The 18,761-nt window shown below is 40.0% G+C and overlaps 1 protein-coding gene across 1 annotated transcript; it reads right to left on the bottom strand.

Annotated features, from left to right (window-relative positions):
- Positions 1 to 194: 194 nt before the first annotated feature.
- On the bottom strand, positions 195 to 17,037 carry tmem110l (transmembrane protein 110, like). Its single transcript, XM_061714310.1, has 8 exons — positions 16,622 to 17,037; positions 10,335 to 10,383; positions 10,119 to 10,214; positions 9,912 to 10,033; positions 6,173 to 6,285; positions 5,138 to 5,221; positions 4,928 to 5,059; positions 195 to 2,540 (listed from the first exon to the last, which is right to left on the bottom strand). Exons 1-8 carry the CDS (start codon positions 16,806 to 16,808, stop codon positions 2,427 to 2,429), a joined length of 897 nt encoding a protein of 298 aa, XP_061570294.1. The 5' UTR covers positions 16,809 to 17,037; the 3' UTR covers positions 195 to 2,426.
- Positions 17,038 to 18,761: the final 1,724 nt, after the last annotated feature.

Genomic DNA, 18,761 nt, shown 5'->3' with positions numbered 1-18,761 from the left:
ACACACACACACACAACTGCAGAGCCGACACACACACACACACAGCTCTGTCGCTCCCCTGTCATCAGGTGGGGGTCACGGGGCTGCAGGCCCCGCCCACACAGGTGTGCTCCGGCCAGCTCCCGCTCAGCTCGTCCTTCATCGCTGCCTCGCTACAGCCACCGCAGGAATTCAACAGCAAACACAGGTTCATCATGTGTCGGTCATCTTTATTCAAGTACAGAGTAAAGAGATACATTCGGTAAGAAGCACCGTGGCAGCGAACGGCCCTTCAAGGACTCGCCACTATTTCATCCACATGGTCATAATTTGGGTTGTTAAAAAAAAAAATACATGAGATGCATTTAAATATACATTCAAAATAACAGATATAAGTAGACCTTTAAACTTTTAAATCACATATAAACAGTTACATTTAAATGTTTTAGTAAAAAAACAGAAGATTGCTGTAAAAATCCCAACGACTGCTACCTTTACATCATACTCATAACATATTTACCACCAACAGATCAGTGACTCAAAACTAGACCTTCTTTCCAACGTATTTACCTCAGACTGGACCACAATATACAGTATTAAGTCAAAAATGCATATGACTTATTAAAGGAATAAATACGAGTCATTAGTTGCCATGTTTAACACAATGCTGTTGTATGGTACTGAGAAGATTACTAAAACTTAGTTTCTGGGCCTTTTGTAGAGGAAAAGCTACTGCTAAAATAGTTTTTAACAAAAATGATTATAATATTGAAAAGTTCCAATAGTCAGGATAAAAAAAAAAAAAGTAGTTTAGGCAAGAGTGGAAAATATGTTACAGCCTTCATAGAGTTTGGCTCTAGATTGTAAGGAACCAATCACAACCTGGCAGGGATGGGGTTTATGCATCCAGACCACTGTTGTTATTAGTTTTGTCACATTCTTTTTTCTCTAATTGGTTGTATTCCTATCTAATGGCATCCAGAAGCTATTTGTTCTGAGCCTGTTTGTACTGAATCCTGTGTTTGATCAGGATGGACGGCCAGGTTGATATTCATATGGTTGTAACTGGCAACTGTTACTAACAAGGCCAACACTTTCCTAAGAGAGTAAATCAAAGTTAATATTGAAAAGGAGAAAAATGATTAAAGGAAGGGAGAAAATATTCAAACTGGGTTTATTCAAATGCAAGCTGGATATGGTGAGCTGCAGCAGAGCAGCAGGAAAGTAAAAGCAGAGGATTAAGTCTAGTGTGATAAGGCCAACATAATACTCTTACGCTAGCTCCCCTGTAGGAGGTGAAACACAGAATTCTGAAAAACGTGCTAGAAAATGTTCGTCATTACATGTTAGAGCAATTCAAATGGCATTTCCGGGACAATGAGGTATTGCTTGTTTACTGGCACCCGGTGCAAGGAATTTTATCAACCTGTGAAAAGTGGAGCAATGTGAAACATCCCTTACTTCTTTCTTAAATTGTTTTGAGTTGAATCTGAGATTGTCTTCTTCTTGTTTATTGCCAATAACAGGCTTTAATCCTAGCAATTCTGTTTTTCCAGAGAATATCACCCTTCCGTTTGGAATATTTTCTGGTGACCTATAATTGGCTCAATTACGCCCTCGGCCCATCCTTAAATCTTGGCAAGATTTTCTGCTATTTTCAATTATTTCTCTGTCAATATGGTTTCCGTTACACCCTTCTACAACCTCGTCTTCATTCTTCACGGTCAAAATATGCTCAACCATATTCAGCCAACATCATAAATGTAGAGTGACCTCGTTCTTTGTGTCCAGGGCTTGAAACTGTTGCAGTGAACGGAAACGTTTTGTGATTAAACCCACTAAAAACGTCTGATCTGCGAGGCCTGGAGCAGCTCCAGATTCCACACGTGTGCCTAGTGATCATCCCTCCAACTTTAAAGGAAGCAGTCACACAGGAATGACTTTGATTACAACTTAAAAGCTGGATTTTAAGTGATTATATCTGAGCGAGTAAGACCTTGAAGAGGGCACCTTTATATACATGAATATATACTATATACTTCAATCTAGAGCTCCTCTTTGGAATATGATACATAATAAGTAACTCTCCTTTATAGCAACATCTTTCCCAAAAGTCCCCAAAGTCGTCGTTACCTCCCACAGGTTTTGCCCTGAAGGCATTGCACTTGTTAACGATCTCTCTCCACATGAACACGTTGCCACATTCAGTCATGGTGACTCTGATGTTCTCTCGCAGCAAAATGAGGCAGAAAGACGAGAGGTTAAACACATGCATATAGCAGATAAAGATACTCAGACCTTCAGTGCAGATGAAGGCACCTAAGGCTGTTTGTCTATATGACTTATACGTGTGCCCTTGCTTGTGAAGAGGTTGAAATTAAGACCCGTTTTGTGCTTAAATTTAAGCTTTTTTATGAGCTCACAGTGGGATCTCAGGTCACCTGGGTTTACACCACCACCCAGCTCGGTCTCAGCGGTCCACTCGAATACTGGACGTGGACGGGTCCGACGTCGTCCGGGTCCCCCTCGTCCTCTGTGTCCGTTTCCGCGCTCAGCAGGACCTGAGGGATGAGCTTTAGTCGGTGATCAGTTTTTAGATGAAGTAAGATTCCAGAAACTACAAGCGGGGGATCCGCTGGTTTGTGTTAGGATTTTACGTCCTGGACAGAAATCTGGGAAATATATTAGATATGTATATTCCTGGTTTAAAACGGAAAATATGCCCGTTTATGTGCAGCTATGAAACTTGTCCAGCAGCAGCAGCAGCAGGGGTTCAAATCCCCCAGAAGGCTGGCTTCAACAATTATTGGACTTTTATAGATAGCACTATAAACTACCATATGGTTCTCTTTGTTCCCACATGCCGCATGGAAAAGATGACACCACTTCTTTAAGGCAGAAGGAGATTAAGTGTCACTATGACCTGACAGTTAACAATATTTGATAAAGATAAAACAAACATCTTAAACTAGTTGGCTCCTCCTTGTATCTCCAGTGTGATTTGCAAGAAAACTGTCCATCACCTTCTTCTCTTCTGTTTATCGTTGGCTTTGGCTGCAGTGCTGAAGCACAGCAGAGAGGGAGCCACCAGCAGCTTTTATTAGTTGAAACTTTTAAGTCAAGTCCATCTTCTTCTTCTCAAGCCTTACTTGAAGACGGAATACAGAACCTTTTGAAATAGTTTTGACTGTAAAGATATTCAAATAAACTTGTAATAAAAGTTTTCAAACCAACCTAGAGAATATCAGACAAATATCCAACCCTGAGCTCCACAGACTAAGATTCCTGTGTGAAACACATCCTGATCCTTTCCCCTTTTGCGGTTGTGTCAAGAGTGACCACAAGAGCAGCTTTGTGGCTGTAGCTTTAACCACCACCACCAGACATTAAACAAATCAATGGAGCCTCTCTCTGCAGTCCTCCTCCACTCTCCGATCTGTTTCCATACCATCAGGGCACGGAAACGAATCCTAAATGTCACTTTTATTCCCACGATGAAGCCTTGATTTATGGCTGCTTGGGAGATGACCAGCAGGAAGGAAAAAAAGAAAGAAAGAAAGAAAGAAGGGAGGGAGGAATAAACACAAATCTAATTGCATGCAAGGGTCACTCGCCCTGCTGGTCATTTACAGAGGTCTCAATCTTTCCACGGTTCAATCTTTCCAAAAAGAGGGGAAAACGGAATGAGATGGGCATCCGCATGGTGGCAGCTGTTACACAGATTTATTTATTATTTTAACGTCACATAGAGGTCTTATACAAGACCAAACAAAACTGGATCAAACCCATAACACACACAGTTTGGGCATCTTTTTGGTGAAACGTCAGTAATCTGATACCGGGTCATGACGGGTGTTGCACGTCTTCACCTTCTTCATCACTTTATGTCTGTATCGTTAAGAATAAAAGGAATCATGATCTGATTTTTTTTTTCTTACAAATTACAGAAAATATTCAAACTGAACACCTCTCAGACCAGAACTACATCACCCAGCCAATAAATACTTAGACATAATTCAGAAGGGGGGAAAAAAGAGAAAGAAATGAATGTTGGGAAATATCCACATAGATGAACACAACATTGGTAAAGAGGCCAAAGTGCCTGACTCATTGTTTCTTGGATCAAACTCGTGTTCCTCATTAGATCGAGTTCAGAAGGAAAATGTGGACGTTTGTACGTCGTCCATCAACACAACAGGTGCAACTGACACCCAACATGGCCGTGTGGTACATTAGCACCTCTTCTCATGCACATTTAACTCATTTGTTCATCAACAGGGAAGGATGTTTTCATCCGTTTCGTCCCATGGGTATTCAATTTTTTTTTTTTTTTCTTGGTGAACGTTGGCGGAGGAGTCACAACCAGAACAAGTGGGTCCGTCTGGTGGCAAGAATCTGCAGAAGAACTCAGTAACACTGAGAAGAAAAGTGGACTCAGCTTTTGAAATCTGCTCCCTCTCTGCTGTGCTTCAGCTCTGCATCCGAGCCCCTCCTCCTCTCCGGTTACCATGGACACACTAATCACCAACAAACTGCAGAGCCGTCAGTTACTGAACCTTCAGACTCATCTTGGCTCTCATTGGTCATTTTCACTAGACCACAATTTGAGAAACTGCATTTGGAGCACCAGGAGGAGACAGAGGAAGTTCTGTTTTTTTTTCACAGATCTTGGCCCGGTTTCCCAGATCAGTTAAGTAGTTCTTAACAGCGAAAGACTTCTTTCAAACCATCTTAAGGAGCCTGTGAAAGAACTACTTAACTGTTAAGAACTACTTAACTGATCTGGGAAACCGGGCCCTTCTGTGTAACTTTCAAGGTGGTGACGTTGTTCGCACATGTGACAAAACGTTATTTTAAATCCCTGTATTACAGCTGTGGATGTTTTAATATCATCTGGACACGAGATCTAAACTTTTAAAACACCAAAAGTGTGATCAGCTCTTCTCACCCGTGACTCGTCGTCGCTCCCCGGCGGCAGAGAGTCGGACTGCCTCCTCGAGGCGTCACAGGAATCGTCCAGGCTCTTCATCGTCTTGTACTTCCTCATCGTCAGGCTGTCCACCACCCAGAACATGATGGACTGCAGAGAAACAGGGCTCGTGTCATCCCCCGCAGGATCTCATGGGAAGAACTCGTCCACGTGAAAACTCAAACTTACGTTAACGATGAAGGGCACGATGAGCATGACAAGCGCCAGCTCCAGCTGCGGGTTAGAGATGTAGCTCAGCAGCACCTCCTGCAGCTGGAACGGTTGAACAGATTTAAGTTAGTGACAAGAAACAGATGCTGATAATAATAACGGTTACTGAACACTGAACCATCATCACAAAAAAATATTTGATGTTTCTTTACATTCCAACTATATTTCCACAATAATACTGCTCCAGACTCAAACTTTCTGAATAAAATTTTAGTTAAAATGTGAAGACACTGATGTGACAATTCTCTAAACATAAAGATGTATTAGAATCAGTCATTTAAGATTTTTACAATACAAAACGCATTTCCTGCCCTTGAGACCTCTAAATTCAGAAGATTATGCCTCTGTATTGTTTGCATTCTATGTAAAAACCAATTTCCAAATAAGGGGGAATTGTATTTAAAAGAAAAAAAGAAGAAAAGTCTTGAGACGACACAGCGAGATCTGCCGAGAGAAAAGTATTTCTCAGTAGAAACGATTGAATCAAATGAAGCTTTCAATAAAATAAATAAAGCTTTAACTCCTCTAGAAGTCATCTGTTTCTATCATTAAGAGGACACTCAGAAGAATGCAAGAAAACCGCCCTTTAAGAAAATAACGTTATTTTGCCTCTGTGGACTCAAAAAGTCATTTGATAGCTTCATGTTTGTTTATTCTCTCTGGAGTCTTATTGTATTTCACTTGTTGAAAGTCCCAAAAAAACCAAGCAGAATCAAAATAACAGTTTTTTTTTTTTTTAGATCAGCCATTTCTTTCCCATCATGTTTCTTTTTTGACACAAATATGTCAAGCCTATAAAGGGACGTGACTCATTTTGGGATAAGACCACAACATGGTCAATCAGGCTCCACATAGTCGGATGTTTGACTTGTTTTGTCATTTCTTGGTAAATGAAATGATGAAAATAGAGAGGGAGGGAGAAAAATCCCCCTTCCCAAACACTTATGATAATATCGCTGGATATGAGCACATCAGGTTGTAAAGTTCTCTTACCTGGGACCATCCGGGGACGAGCAGCACCAAGCTGATCACACCTTTCTCCAGCACCATGATGAGCAGGTAGACGCCGCCCTGGCCCAGCCACGCTGCTGCCTGGGGAGGGTCACCTGGGATTAGGGAGTAGGAGATAAATCAGAGAAATGGTTCTTACCAGGTCTTACAATGACGTAAATACAACCTCACATGAAGTTATCATTATTTACTGAACAAAAACTGTGTGAAAATGCAGAAGCAGTAAAAAGCACACCATTAATGTTTTAACAGGAATTAATAAGTGAAGGTAGGGCTGTTCGATTTTGCCCAAAAATAAAATCTCGATTTTTTTCTCTCAAAATCCGATTTTCGATTACGATTACGATTATTTTGTGAATTGACAACAGGCAAAGAAATGATTTCAAATATGCTGTTTTTTTATTGAACATTTGCCCCATTGGGCTTTAAGTGCAAATGTTGCTCTTATTAAACCAAAAATGAATGAATAAAGTGCAAAACTCTGTAAAATAAGTTGAAAAAAAGTTTTAAAAAATATAATAAAATATAAAGTTTTATCTCTGAAAAAAAAAAATCAGCAAATCAGCACTTGCAAACATACAGTAAGTTATATTTCCAATTAAATAAAACAAGACATTTTCTAATTAAACTAAACTGGGTCTTTGCATGCTAAATAATAATGCAACCCATGAAGGAGGTAGAGGTGTGTAATGTCAGTCATTAGGGCCCGAGCACCTTCAGTGCGAAGGCCCTATTGTATCTGTAGGAATTCTTTGTATTATTTTTCTGACAAAAGGAAGGCCTTTTTGCCCCCCTAAACATGCCCAAAAAGTCACCAAATTTTGCATGCAAGTCAGGCCTGGCGAAAAATTTGATATTTAATGGTTTACATTAATGGGCGTGGCAAAATGGCTCAACAGCGCCCCCCGGAAAACTTTGTGCCTCAAGCCCCACAATGCGGTTTGTCGTACATGCACGAAAATCGGTACACACCTGTATCATGGCCCAACTTAAAGAAAAGTCTCTGGGCGTCATGTCGAGAAACCGAACAGGAAGTCGGCCATTTTGAATTAATCGCGTAATTTTGGAGCAATATATGCCATTCCTTCAAGAATTAATACGGCCCGAACCGTATCGTGAACCCAGATGTGTTATACATCAAAATGTGCGTCTCCATCCTGCGACTACACGCATTACTTTTCTCTTTCAAAAGTGTTACCGTGGCGACGCTAGACGCCAACAAGCGCACCCCCCCTTCATCTGATTGGTCCATATTTGATAGTTCCCCAAAAGGCACCAAATTTGGCACGCAAGCCAGGACTGGCGATAAATGTGATATTTCATGGTTTGCATTAATGGGCATGGCAAAATGGCTCAACAGCGCCCCCCGGAAAACTTTGTGCCTCAAGCCCCACAATACGGTTTGACGTACATGCACCAAAATCGCTATACACCTGTATCATGGCACAGCTTAATGAAAAGTCTCTTGGAGCCATGGCCGAAACCGAACAGGAAGTCGGCCATTTTGAAATCTGATTGGTCCATATTTGATAGTTCTCCAAAAGTCACCAAATTTTGCATGCAAGACAGACTTGGCGATAAATTTGATATTTCACAGTTTGCATTAATGGGCGTGGCCTAACGGCTCAACAGCGCCCCCTAGAATACTTTTCTCTGCCATAACTTTTGAATGGTTTGACATAGGAAGTCGTGGGTGGTATTATGGGACTCTGTAATGAGTTCTTAAGCTTCGTTGGCCTTAATTAGCCCCGCCCCTTCTTCTGATTGGTTGTCCCGATTTTCTGCTATAACTTTGGAATGGTTTGACATAGAGAGTCGTGGGTGGTGTCATCAGATTCTGTATGGAGTCCTTGACCTTCATTGGCCTGAATTAGCCCCGCCCCTTCTTCTGATTGGTTGTCCCTTTTTTCTGCTATAACTTTTTAATGGTTTGACATAGGAAGTCGTGGGTGGTGTCATTTCTGATATGCTAATGGGGGGCGGTGGCCCTGAGTGCGAGGGCCCGTTCATCGCTGCTTGCAGCTTTAATTACATTTGCTATTCACATTTGCAAGTTTTTTGCAAGGAACACGAGCCGGTCTACCGCATCTGGCTTGAGGGATGCCCGGTGGCATGTTACAACGCCCCCTCCTACACTAAAGAGCCTCTCCCATGGGGCACTTGTCGCAGGTTTTGAGAGGTATTTCCATCAATCATTAATATGGTATCAATCATTAATATGTGTGCAGACATGGTAAAAAAAAAAAAAAAAAAAAGTGAAAAATCGATTTTACGAGTTTCACGTTTTAACATCGTTCTAATTACATAATCGCGATTACGATTTAAAATCGATTAATCGAACAGCCCTAAGTGAAGGTGGCAACCAGATGTCGCTAATCAAATGCACTTGATTGGTTGATCCTCAAGGAGTGTGAGCACTTCTATAAATCCAGGGCACTCAGATCTATGCTTCCACAATGCCAAGAAGGAAAGACATCAGCAATGATCTTACAGAAGTGACTGCTGCAGCTCGTCAATCGCTCAAGAGTTATAAGACCATTTCTAGACAATCTGGAGTCTATCACTCTACACTGAGAAAGATTATTCACAAATGGGAAACGTGTGGAGTTTGAAACAAATTCATAGACAGTATAAAAGGTTTTTTCCACTGTTCTCAACTTTCCAAAAGGCAAGGCAGGTTTATTTTGTATCGCACATTTCAGCAACAAGGCAAACCAAGGCGCTTTACAGAATAAAAATATGAAAAGGAGGAGAAAAAAAAAGGTTACAGTGCCATGGCAGAATAAGGAGAGTTAGGCTTAAACTAGAGTTACAATCTAGTACTGAAATTAACATGGTTTAAACCTAAATTCTGAATAGTTCAAATTATTCAGTCAGAGGCAGCTGTAAACAAATTGAGGCTTTCAGCGTTCCTGCAGTTTTCTGGAAGTTTGTTCCAGATCTGTGGACCATAACAGCTGAATGCTGCTGCTCCATGTCTGGTTCTGATTCTGGGGACACGGACCGGACCTGAACCAGAACACCTGAGAGGTCTGGATGGTTAGATATGGCAGAAACAGGCTCTGATGTATTTTGGTCCTTAAACATTCAGTGATTTATAAACAGAAATATTTTAGAGTCTATACACTGGGCGCCAGTGTAAAGATATCAGAATTGGTGTCATTCCCCAGCAGAAATAAAGGGGGACAAGTCTGTATTTAATACAGGAAGAGAGGAAACAAGATTAACAGCTAGACTGAAACAAAGAGGGAAAGGGGGGGTGTCAAAAAAAAAAACAACATAAAAATGTGCATAAGGTCAGTTACTCTGACAAATTTTTCATGAATATACAAATGTTTTTAAACAAATCTATGTATAAATCTCAGCTCTCTTGAACCAGGATATATGTCATCAGCCTCACAGATTGCTCCAGTTACATTTTCCATCACACAAGGAGGGAACGCAAAGAGGGGGGAAAAATGTAGAGGGAGTGAAGTGTAATAATTGACTCTGATTTAATGCGAGGCCACTGGGAATGTTTTCCAAGCTCAGCTGCAGCCGCTGGCTTTCCTCCCCGTCCTCCTGGGACTGGAGAAATAGCGCCCTCTGGTGGCCACAAACAAAACTACATGTTCTTCCCTCAAAAAAAATATACTGTATGCATACAGCTCCTCAGATATTTCAGGATTTTAGAAATAAAAGGGAGACATTTGGACAAAAAACGGATTTTTACTTCACTCACCGTATTCTCCAAACATGAGCAGGGTCCACTGCTTGTGCTCCACCAGCTTGGACACCAACTTCACAGCTAGCCAGATGACCAGCATCCCCAGAGTGGCATCCAGAAGAAAATTCATCAGGTATCTTAAGCAAAAGAGGAATTAGTTGAGGCATATCTAATGGATGCACTATATGTGATTGTAACACGTTTATGTGAATAAGGACTCACAGAGAGCATGGGTCTTCTTTGGTGAGCGTTGACAGGAAGACATTAGCAAAGTGGATGAATAAAGCACCAATGGCCTGTTTGGACGTATCAAAAAACCTGGAATACACGGGAAAGCTTTTTTTATATGTAGATCTTCATTTTGATTCTTTTTTTTCTTTATTGTATCGTTTTATTGCAGGGATGTATAAATGTAAGGGTATATAGGACTGGACTGACCAGATCCTCCATGGCCGACGTATCCGTGCAGGTTCCCTGAACCTCTTTACTGCAAACACAGAAGAAGAAGAAAAAGATTCATTAAATGAATTAAGGACAGTGAATTGCAGGGAAAGTAAATGATGTGAAATGGTTTATTTTTTATGTTAAAAATAAATCTCATCTCTCTGTGTAGGAGCAGGAGAGAAAAGGATGGATGAAAAACAGACATCATCCCCCGGTTTCATTCAGCCACAACCCCCCTCCACCACACTCAACATTAACAAACACCCACTGTTCCTCTATCTGGCAGCATCGCAAGGTCAGAGAATGTGACTCGGCATGTGAAAACAGGACGAGGATTCCTGCTGACGTGTCTTAAACATCCAAACTATGCATTGTTTTTTATCACTCAAGATAAAAAAACACCTTGGTTTAAGCCACTGGTCCTCACAGTAACTACTTTAACTGTATAAAACGAATCAGCAGGTTTATCAACAGTGTAGATAATCATTAGTCACAAATTACCTTAGATTGCCTAAAACCCCTTGTTATCTGTGTTGTAATGATGTTGGACACACAGGGAAGGCTAACAAGTGAGAAACAAGTTGAGTGAGAAACAGATATTACTCAAATCACAGCAAATTTCCCAACATCAGCTCTGAGAATTGGCTAACACCCTTTATAGCCTCTTGTCTCTATAACCACTGTATATCCTTCATTTAAAAAGATAACAAAGCTAATACAACCCCCTCCTTGCCATCAGTCACATTCCAGCAGCCGGACCCTCTGTGTTTTTAATGAACACGAGGAGTCAGACAATCACAGGTCAGTGAACTTACTGTTTTAGCAAGGTCTAAAACATGCAACACCCTCACCTGATATCAGGCCGGTCAACGTTTCACACTCTTCTCCTCTTTAGTTTTTAAGGTCTTAAACCAGGCAGCAACCAAATGTTTCCTGTAACTGCCTGTGACACTTGAACAAAAATAAGTAATTCTGAACCATCCAATTCATACAGAAGGATGTTTTCATGGAACTGACCGACACAGGTCACGCAAGAGTTTACCAGGACTTCGGGATTTCTCACATTTTTTTCTCTTCTGTTTTCTGTTGATTCAGTTGTGTGCTTTTGGTTATTGTCTTCTTACAACACCCAACCTTTCATTTCCAATATCTTAAGAGCTTATGATGAATGGTTTCTCGGTCCAACTGAGATGGAGCTGGACCGAATTCATCATATCAGATGAACATGCCCAAACAAAAGTGTTTGAAGAGCTAATCCCGCATGTAAACACTAACCGGGACAGGAACTGACCTACGCAGTCTGAGCATGCTCCACGGTTCCCATCCCGCGCTTTGATGCAACAATAGTGGAAGAAGCCGATTTAAGAGCGGTACAAAATGGGCAAACCTCCAAGTCTGTCCAGTGCAGCTTTGACTCATTACGGTGTAATGAGTCTTTAAAGCTTAAAACTATCCAGTAGTCATTTAATTAGGGCCGGTGCACGTACAGCGCGAAGGCCCTATTGTATCTGTAGGAATGTTTTTAGTTTTTTTTTCCTAGTTATTTTTATTTTCCTTCTTCCGACGAAATGAGGGCCTTTTTGCCCCCCTAAACGTGCCCCAAAAGTCACAAAATTTTGCACGCTAGCCAGACCTGGCGAAAAATGTTATATTAAATGGTTTGCATTAATGGGTGTGGCCTAATGGCTCAACAGCGTCCCTAGAAAACTTTGTGCCTCAAGCCCCACAATACGGTTTGACGTACATGCACGAAAATCGGTACAAACCTGAATCATGTTGCAACTTAAAGAAACAGGAAGTCGGACATTTTGAATTAATCGTGTAATTTTGGCGCAATTTATGCCATTCTTTTGGCAGTTAATGCGGCCCGAACCGTAATGTGTGCACCCAGGTGTGTTATACATAAAAATGTGCGTCTCGATCCTGCGACGATGCGCATTACTTTTCTCAGTAAAAAGCGTTACTGTGGCGACGCTAGACGCCAAAAAGCGCGCCCACCCTTCATCTGATTGGTCCATATTTGATAGTCCCTATTTTCTGCAATAACTTTTGAATGGTTTGACATAAAGAGTCGTGGGTGGTGTCATCGGACTCGGTTTTTGAGTCCTTGAACATAATTGGTGCAAATTAGCCCCGCCCCTTCTTCTGATAGGATCTATCAAAAATCGACCAATGTTCTGAAATAGCTTTTGAATGGATTGACATAAAGAGTCGTGGGCGGTGTCAACGGACTCGGTTTTGAGTCCTTGACCTTTATTGGTGAAAATTGCACGTGCGAGGGCCCGTTCATCGCTGCTTGCAGCTTTTATTTGGTTTTGTAGTTGTAGGATGAATCTCAGCCAAAAGGCTGTAAAATGCTGCTGTTTTAAACTCTTTTTCTTAATCTATACATCCAGCTTTTATCTGAATTATGTGAGTGCACGCTTAATGGCAAGTCGGCGGAAGGAAAACTCCCAAAAATAGCTCAGAGGAAGACGGATCAGCGGAGGGCTGGCTGTGACTTGGCATACCGCCACAGAGATCAGCTGAAGAGCACCTAATGCTCGGCTGCACATAAATGATGCAATGTAAACATTAACAGATGCTCTGACCAATGACACTTGCAAGCACTCTAAAAGATGGAGGGAGGGAGAGGATAAAAACGGAGAGAAGGGAAGTGGTATTGATTCTTTCACTAATAAGTAACTGAGTGGAGGTTTTATCTCATTGATCTCGTTTGCCTGGTGTAATTTTGCAGCACATCACAGCTCTGAAGATTCTTCTGCAAAGGGCCGGGCTTGCCTGATTTGATGATCAAATCATCATCGTTACACAGACCTTTGCAACCACAAGCCTATAGAATAAGTGGACTTCTTATAGGATCCTGACGCATTAGCACCGTCTGTGTGGCATTTTTACCATATCAAAGGTCAGACAGAGCTAAAACAACTAAATGCACTATTTTACAAATCAGAAAAGACGAAAAAAGTAGAAATAAAATAAAAATCTGGACCACAATCTGAAAAGTGGTTCAGAAAGAACTCAAGCGACAGTTTGACAGTTTGAACACATAAAAAGTAAATATACCTAGAGTTTGACACTGAGTACCGGTATTGTAAAAAATAACAAAAGGGGTGGAACGGTAACAGACATCTTGCAGCAGCAGAAATACAAAAAGCTGCCTGTGGTGCCAAAATAATAAGATGGTCAGCATTCTCAGCTGTCAGCTGCCACACAGTCACAAGTTTTTATTGAGTCGCTGGCTATTGTTTGGCCTCAGTAAATACACACACTGGTTCACATGGAGGATCGTTTTTAGCTTTGAGCAGAAACTAAAATGACCCTGAAAGCAGCTTAAAAACTCACAAATCACTCCATCAAAATCACCTCAAAAAGATTATGTTTCTCTAAACTGGAAACCAGGTACATTCTCTCATTAACAGCAAATATTAAGCTTGCTGCACATAAACATCAGGGTTAACTGAAAACACTTAAAGCTATTGTGACATTTAAATGAACAGCAAGCTTTTTTGACTGTAACTGAGGAATGAAATTACGTCTTAAATCGAAAACCAGCTCTAAAAGCAAGTCTAAGACTTAATGTATGGCTCAGTTACAACGGTGGCAAACTTTAGCAGGGCCAGCTAAGAAGTTAAGAACCAGACCTGATTTGGGTCTGTGTAAGTGTTGCTTGCGCTGAACATGGCCCAAAGATTAACAATCAGGCCTGATGTGAGTTATAACAAGCGTTAACCGGGGAAGTTGTGGCCATGTTGAGTGTATTTATGGTTAAGCTTAATGAACCACTGCAAAAGTGGGCCACATCGGGACCAAATGTTCCTTAATATATTGGTTGTGATGCCGTTTAGTCCAAACACACTCTAGTCTAGATATAAAGGTGCTGAGATCTGCGAGTATTTACATCTGTGCACCAGAGTTGCCATGTGATCTTTAAAACAGAATCAAAGATGTTTTTGTTGATCTAAAATCCAGCACAGGAAGTTACACAATGCTGCCTTGCAATTTCATGTTGTGGGTCAATAGGTGAAGAAGTCGCATTCGAGCTGTTGGACTCAGGAACCTATCTTGCTTCAGCGCTACAGTGGCAACTGGGATCAGAACTTTGCTCAGTATCCACCGAAACCCAAAGCCCAAGTATTTGAGTTGGTGCTGGGGACGGAAAAAAAAGAATAGAGAAAGCAATCAAGCCCAATAAACAGTCGAGGTCCTAGAAACGGTTCCTGCAGTCAAAAAGAAGCCGAAGTTGATCGATTTCATGGTCAAATGATATATTAATCCTCAGCGGCCTGAAGCAGGAAGATAACGCTTAAAAGCTTGAAACAAGGCAACCAGACGTCCTTTTCTTTTCTTGAAGATGCTCCTAACAACGTTCCCCAACAAACATCAGGAACAAAACAAAAGTACATCCAGATGCCTTGATCCTTCACCGTTAAGTGGACAACCAAAAGTGGCTTCCAGTGAAACAGAAACATGTAGATAAAACATTATAAATAAATACAAAATAATCACAAGCCCCACCCCAAAGGTTCCAGTCATTCAAGTACTATGTATAAGTATGTATATTCATCTCATGACCTGCCACTCAGCTTCCAGAATTTTTTTAAGTTTTCCTCATACATCCATTTATATCAGATCAGCTGACTGATCAGCTGTTGTTATTGTTGTTATGTTTGTTTTATAAAGGGGAGGCATTTTCATAAGCCTTTTTGGCTTCCACCTCTCCTGCACAATGTTTAATTTGACCATTGTTTTTACTGTTTATACGGGTTCTGTTTTATGTGCAAATAAATTGGTAAATTTGGTAAATTTTCACTTGAAATAAGTACGAAAATCTGCCAGTGGGACAAGATTTATCTTCTTACAAGCAAAAAAATCTTGTTCCGCTGGCAGATTTTTCTACTTATTTCAAGTGAAAATCTACTTGAAACAGGTGAAAATTGTTGTTTTTTCCAGTGATGAGTCTTGTTTTAAGTGTAATGAGATTTTTTTTACTAAAATGAGACATTTTAACTAGAAATAAGACAAATATTCTTGTTAAGATTTAGAGTTTTTGCAGTGATCCATTTTACTTATCCTGTGAAGGACAGAGTCATATTGATAAGTTCAGAAAACTGTTTTTTATTGTTGTGTTTTGATGTATTTGATGTAAGCCCAGTGGATATGTAAAGCTTACAGAAGGCTGCATTTAATTGCTGCTATGTCATTCCTGCAGTATTTCTGCAGGTGTTTTGGTCACTGCTATTATTTGTAATATATTATATTATTTGTAATCAGCACAAATTATCTGACCCCATATGATAAAATCCACCATCCCCCCTGATTTTCTTTTTACAACTCGAGTACTGCCTATACTGTGGAAATGCAGATTTTAAAAAGGTGTAAACTAGATTTTACTCTCCCACATGCACTTATATTAGAAGGTAGTCCCATATCTAGTTACTGAAGATGTTATGAACAACAAAAATAGAACGGGAAACACATGGGTGCAGATCCCGGGGGGGACGGGGGGGACATGTCCCCCCCAATTTCTGAAAAACATGAATTGTCCCCCCCAATAAAAATACCCTAAATTATTCAAAATTTAACAAATGTATTTTCAGACTTAAAGGTTGAATATGTAGAATAATTATTAAAAATGTATTTCTAAAAAAATAATACATGGTGCGTTTTGAGGTGTACAGAATGAAAGCAATGGGTCATTTTATTTTTAGAACTGTTTACCACCATAACTGTGTTAAAACATGATCAGTTAGTTTAAACAACTTGTTTAGGGCTCCATATTTCATCCATATATCAATTGATCGTGCATAAAGTAGTCCCATAGGATAAAAGGAAGATGGTGAGAAGAATTTGAGATTAGTAGACACATGCCCAAAACCCTTAAAATTATGATTTACGAACATAACAGTTAAGTAAGCAATGAGACACACTGTTGGCTGTTTAGGACAAATAAACAAGAAAGGTAAGCACAATAAATGGTTCCCTTTGCAGTATTTTTTGACGAGCCTTTACCAATTTATGCCATGGTATGAGTTGCATATTGGCAAAAAATTAAAAATTAAAATCTCGTTGGTGTCCCCCCCAATCCTGACATCGGATCTGCACCCCTGGGGAAACATGTTTTTCTTTTTTTGCAGCAATACTTTTGCTGCCACGAAAACAGACATCAACAAAGGCTGATTTATGGTTCTGCGTTACATCGACGCAGAGCCTACGGCGTAGGCTCTGCGTCGGTGTAACGCGGGACCATAAATCACCATTAGAGGGCTGACAGGACTCACACATGAGCGTGCTGAAGGCGACCACCGCCAGCAGTCCCTGGATCAGAACCCCGAACCGGTCCGTCAGAGCCCCGTTGTCGCAGCCGCGGGGACTCGCCCTGTTAATGTCAGACATGTTGATATCCAGCGGAACATTGTCCAGGAATCTCCTGACCAAGAGGACCCCGCTATAGCCGTACATGTCCATGCTGATGAAAACACAGGGGGAGAAACCAGCAGGGCTTTGTGTCCTCGGGAAAAACAATGAAAATAAAATAATGAAGAAAAAATTCTTGATTTCCGGTCAGTTTTAAAAGTTTGAAAAAAAATGGGAAAGGTTCCGTGTTTCCAGTGGCTACATCTCACGATGTTAAAGCAGACTCAAAGCAGAATCGATTATTTGTTCACAGCCAGGTTCACAATGGGAATAACATTACACGTAAAGCAACCAAAACAAACAAACAACAAGTTCTAGTTTCCGGTGGTTGGCTTTCAAAATAAAAGCCCTGTGTGCCGTGAACACAAAGGGGGTAAAATGTGCCAGAGAGGCATGAGAGGCGTTCAGTCCAGAGATGTCAAAAGTATATACATTCATTACTCAGGTAGAAGTATAGATACTAGAGTTTAAAAATACTCCTGTAGAAGTTGAAGTATCAACTCAAGTTTTTTACTCAAGTAAAAGTATAAAAGTACTGATTTCAAAACTACTTAAAGTATAAAAGTAAAAGTAATGTAAGGGGGAAAAAAGCCATTAACGACAAAAGCCATTGAAAATGAATGCATCTTAGTATAATGCAAATATATCAAAGAACCATATATGTGTACTATTGAGCATTAACATGTGTTTCAGAGAGCAGAAGATATGATGACTAGTTGCCTATAAGTATTGTAATGGTGCAAAAAGTCAAAGTTCAGAGGCATGTTATCATTTATCCTAACCTTTATTGGAATGTACATCCAAGTTTAGTTGCAGGAATCTGAGGGCAACAGATGTAAGAACAAAACTGGACAAGAATATCTGAAACAACCACAACCAAATTCACTCTATCCGGATGGAGCAATTTAACTGGATAGTTTTTTTTTAAAGGCCGAAATGAAATAGAGTAACGAGGCTGTTTTTAAAATGTAAGGAGTAAAAAGTACAGATAATTGCGTAAAAAAGGAAAGGAGTAATAGTAAAAAGTCATCTGAAAAATAATTACTCCAGTGAAGTATAGGTAAACAAAATTTCTACTTAAGTAAGGTAACAAAGTATTTGTACTTCGTTACTTGACATCTCTGGTAAAATGTGCCAGATGAAAGGCGTTCAGTCATATTATAGTTTAAAAATAGTACGTTATATTTTTTAATATAATTGAAGTAATACATTTTCCTATAGCAACCCTACAGAGTCACAAGAGAAAAACCTGTGCTTATTGTGTTTTATTGCATTTTACAACTTAGAATTAATCATAATCATAACCATAATCAGGTTTATTGGCAAAGTCAGGTCAAACAAGACAGAGAATTTGACTCAGTTATTATCGCTCACTGTACAGTAAATAGACAAATGGCTCTTATTAACATATATACAGTTTAAAAAAAGCAAAAGGTACAGCAGTATGAGGTAGACATGGATATTGAAAGGTGCATAGTTACAGCATATGATTGTGGTTATTATTATTATTATTATTATTATTATTATTATTATTATTATTATTATTATTATTATTATTATTATTATTATTATTATTATTATTATTATTATTATTATTATTATTATTATTAATATTGCACAGTGTTTGATTACTCTGAGACACTATGAGTGATGAGAGTTCATCAGAGCAACAGCTTGGGGGAAGAAACTCTCTGAGTCTGGAGGTGTCTGCAGAGATGATACCTGCCCATTTCCAGGTCCTGGACCAGTACAGGTCCTGGATAGATGGGAGGTTAGTCCCAATTATCCTCTCCGCAGACCTAATTGTCCGTTGCAGTCTGTGTCTGTCTAGTTTAGTCAGGTAAATAAAAATAAAAAACTATACCAGACTTTTTAAGACAATAAAAAGAGATTTTCGATTCTAATTACCGGTAGTTGAGGAGATTGTCAGAAAATATTCTGACAGTGAAGTAAATCCTACCAGAATCAGATTGAAGGGGCTAGTCTACCTGGAGATCAAGGGTT

The sequence above is a fragment of the Cololabis saira genome, chromosome 23 (genome assembly GCF_033807715.1).
Source record: "Cololabis saira isolate AMF1-May2022 chromosome 23, fColSai1.1, whole genome shotgun sequence".
NCBI lineage: Eukaryota > Metazoa > Chordata > Actinopteri > Beloniformes > Belonidae > Cololabis > Cololabis saira.
Note: the sequence above shows the minus strand (reverse complement) of the source record. Positions and strands in the feature narration are given on the sequence as shown.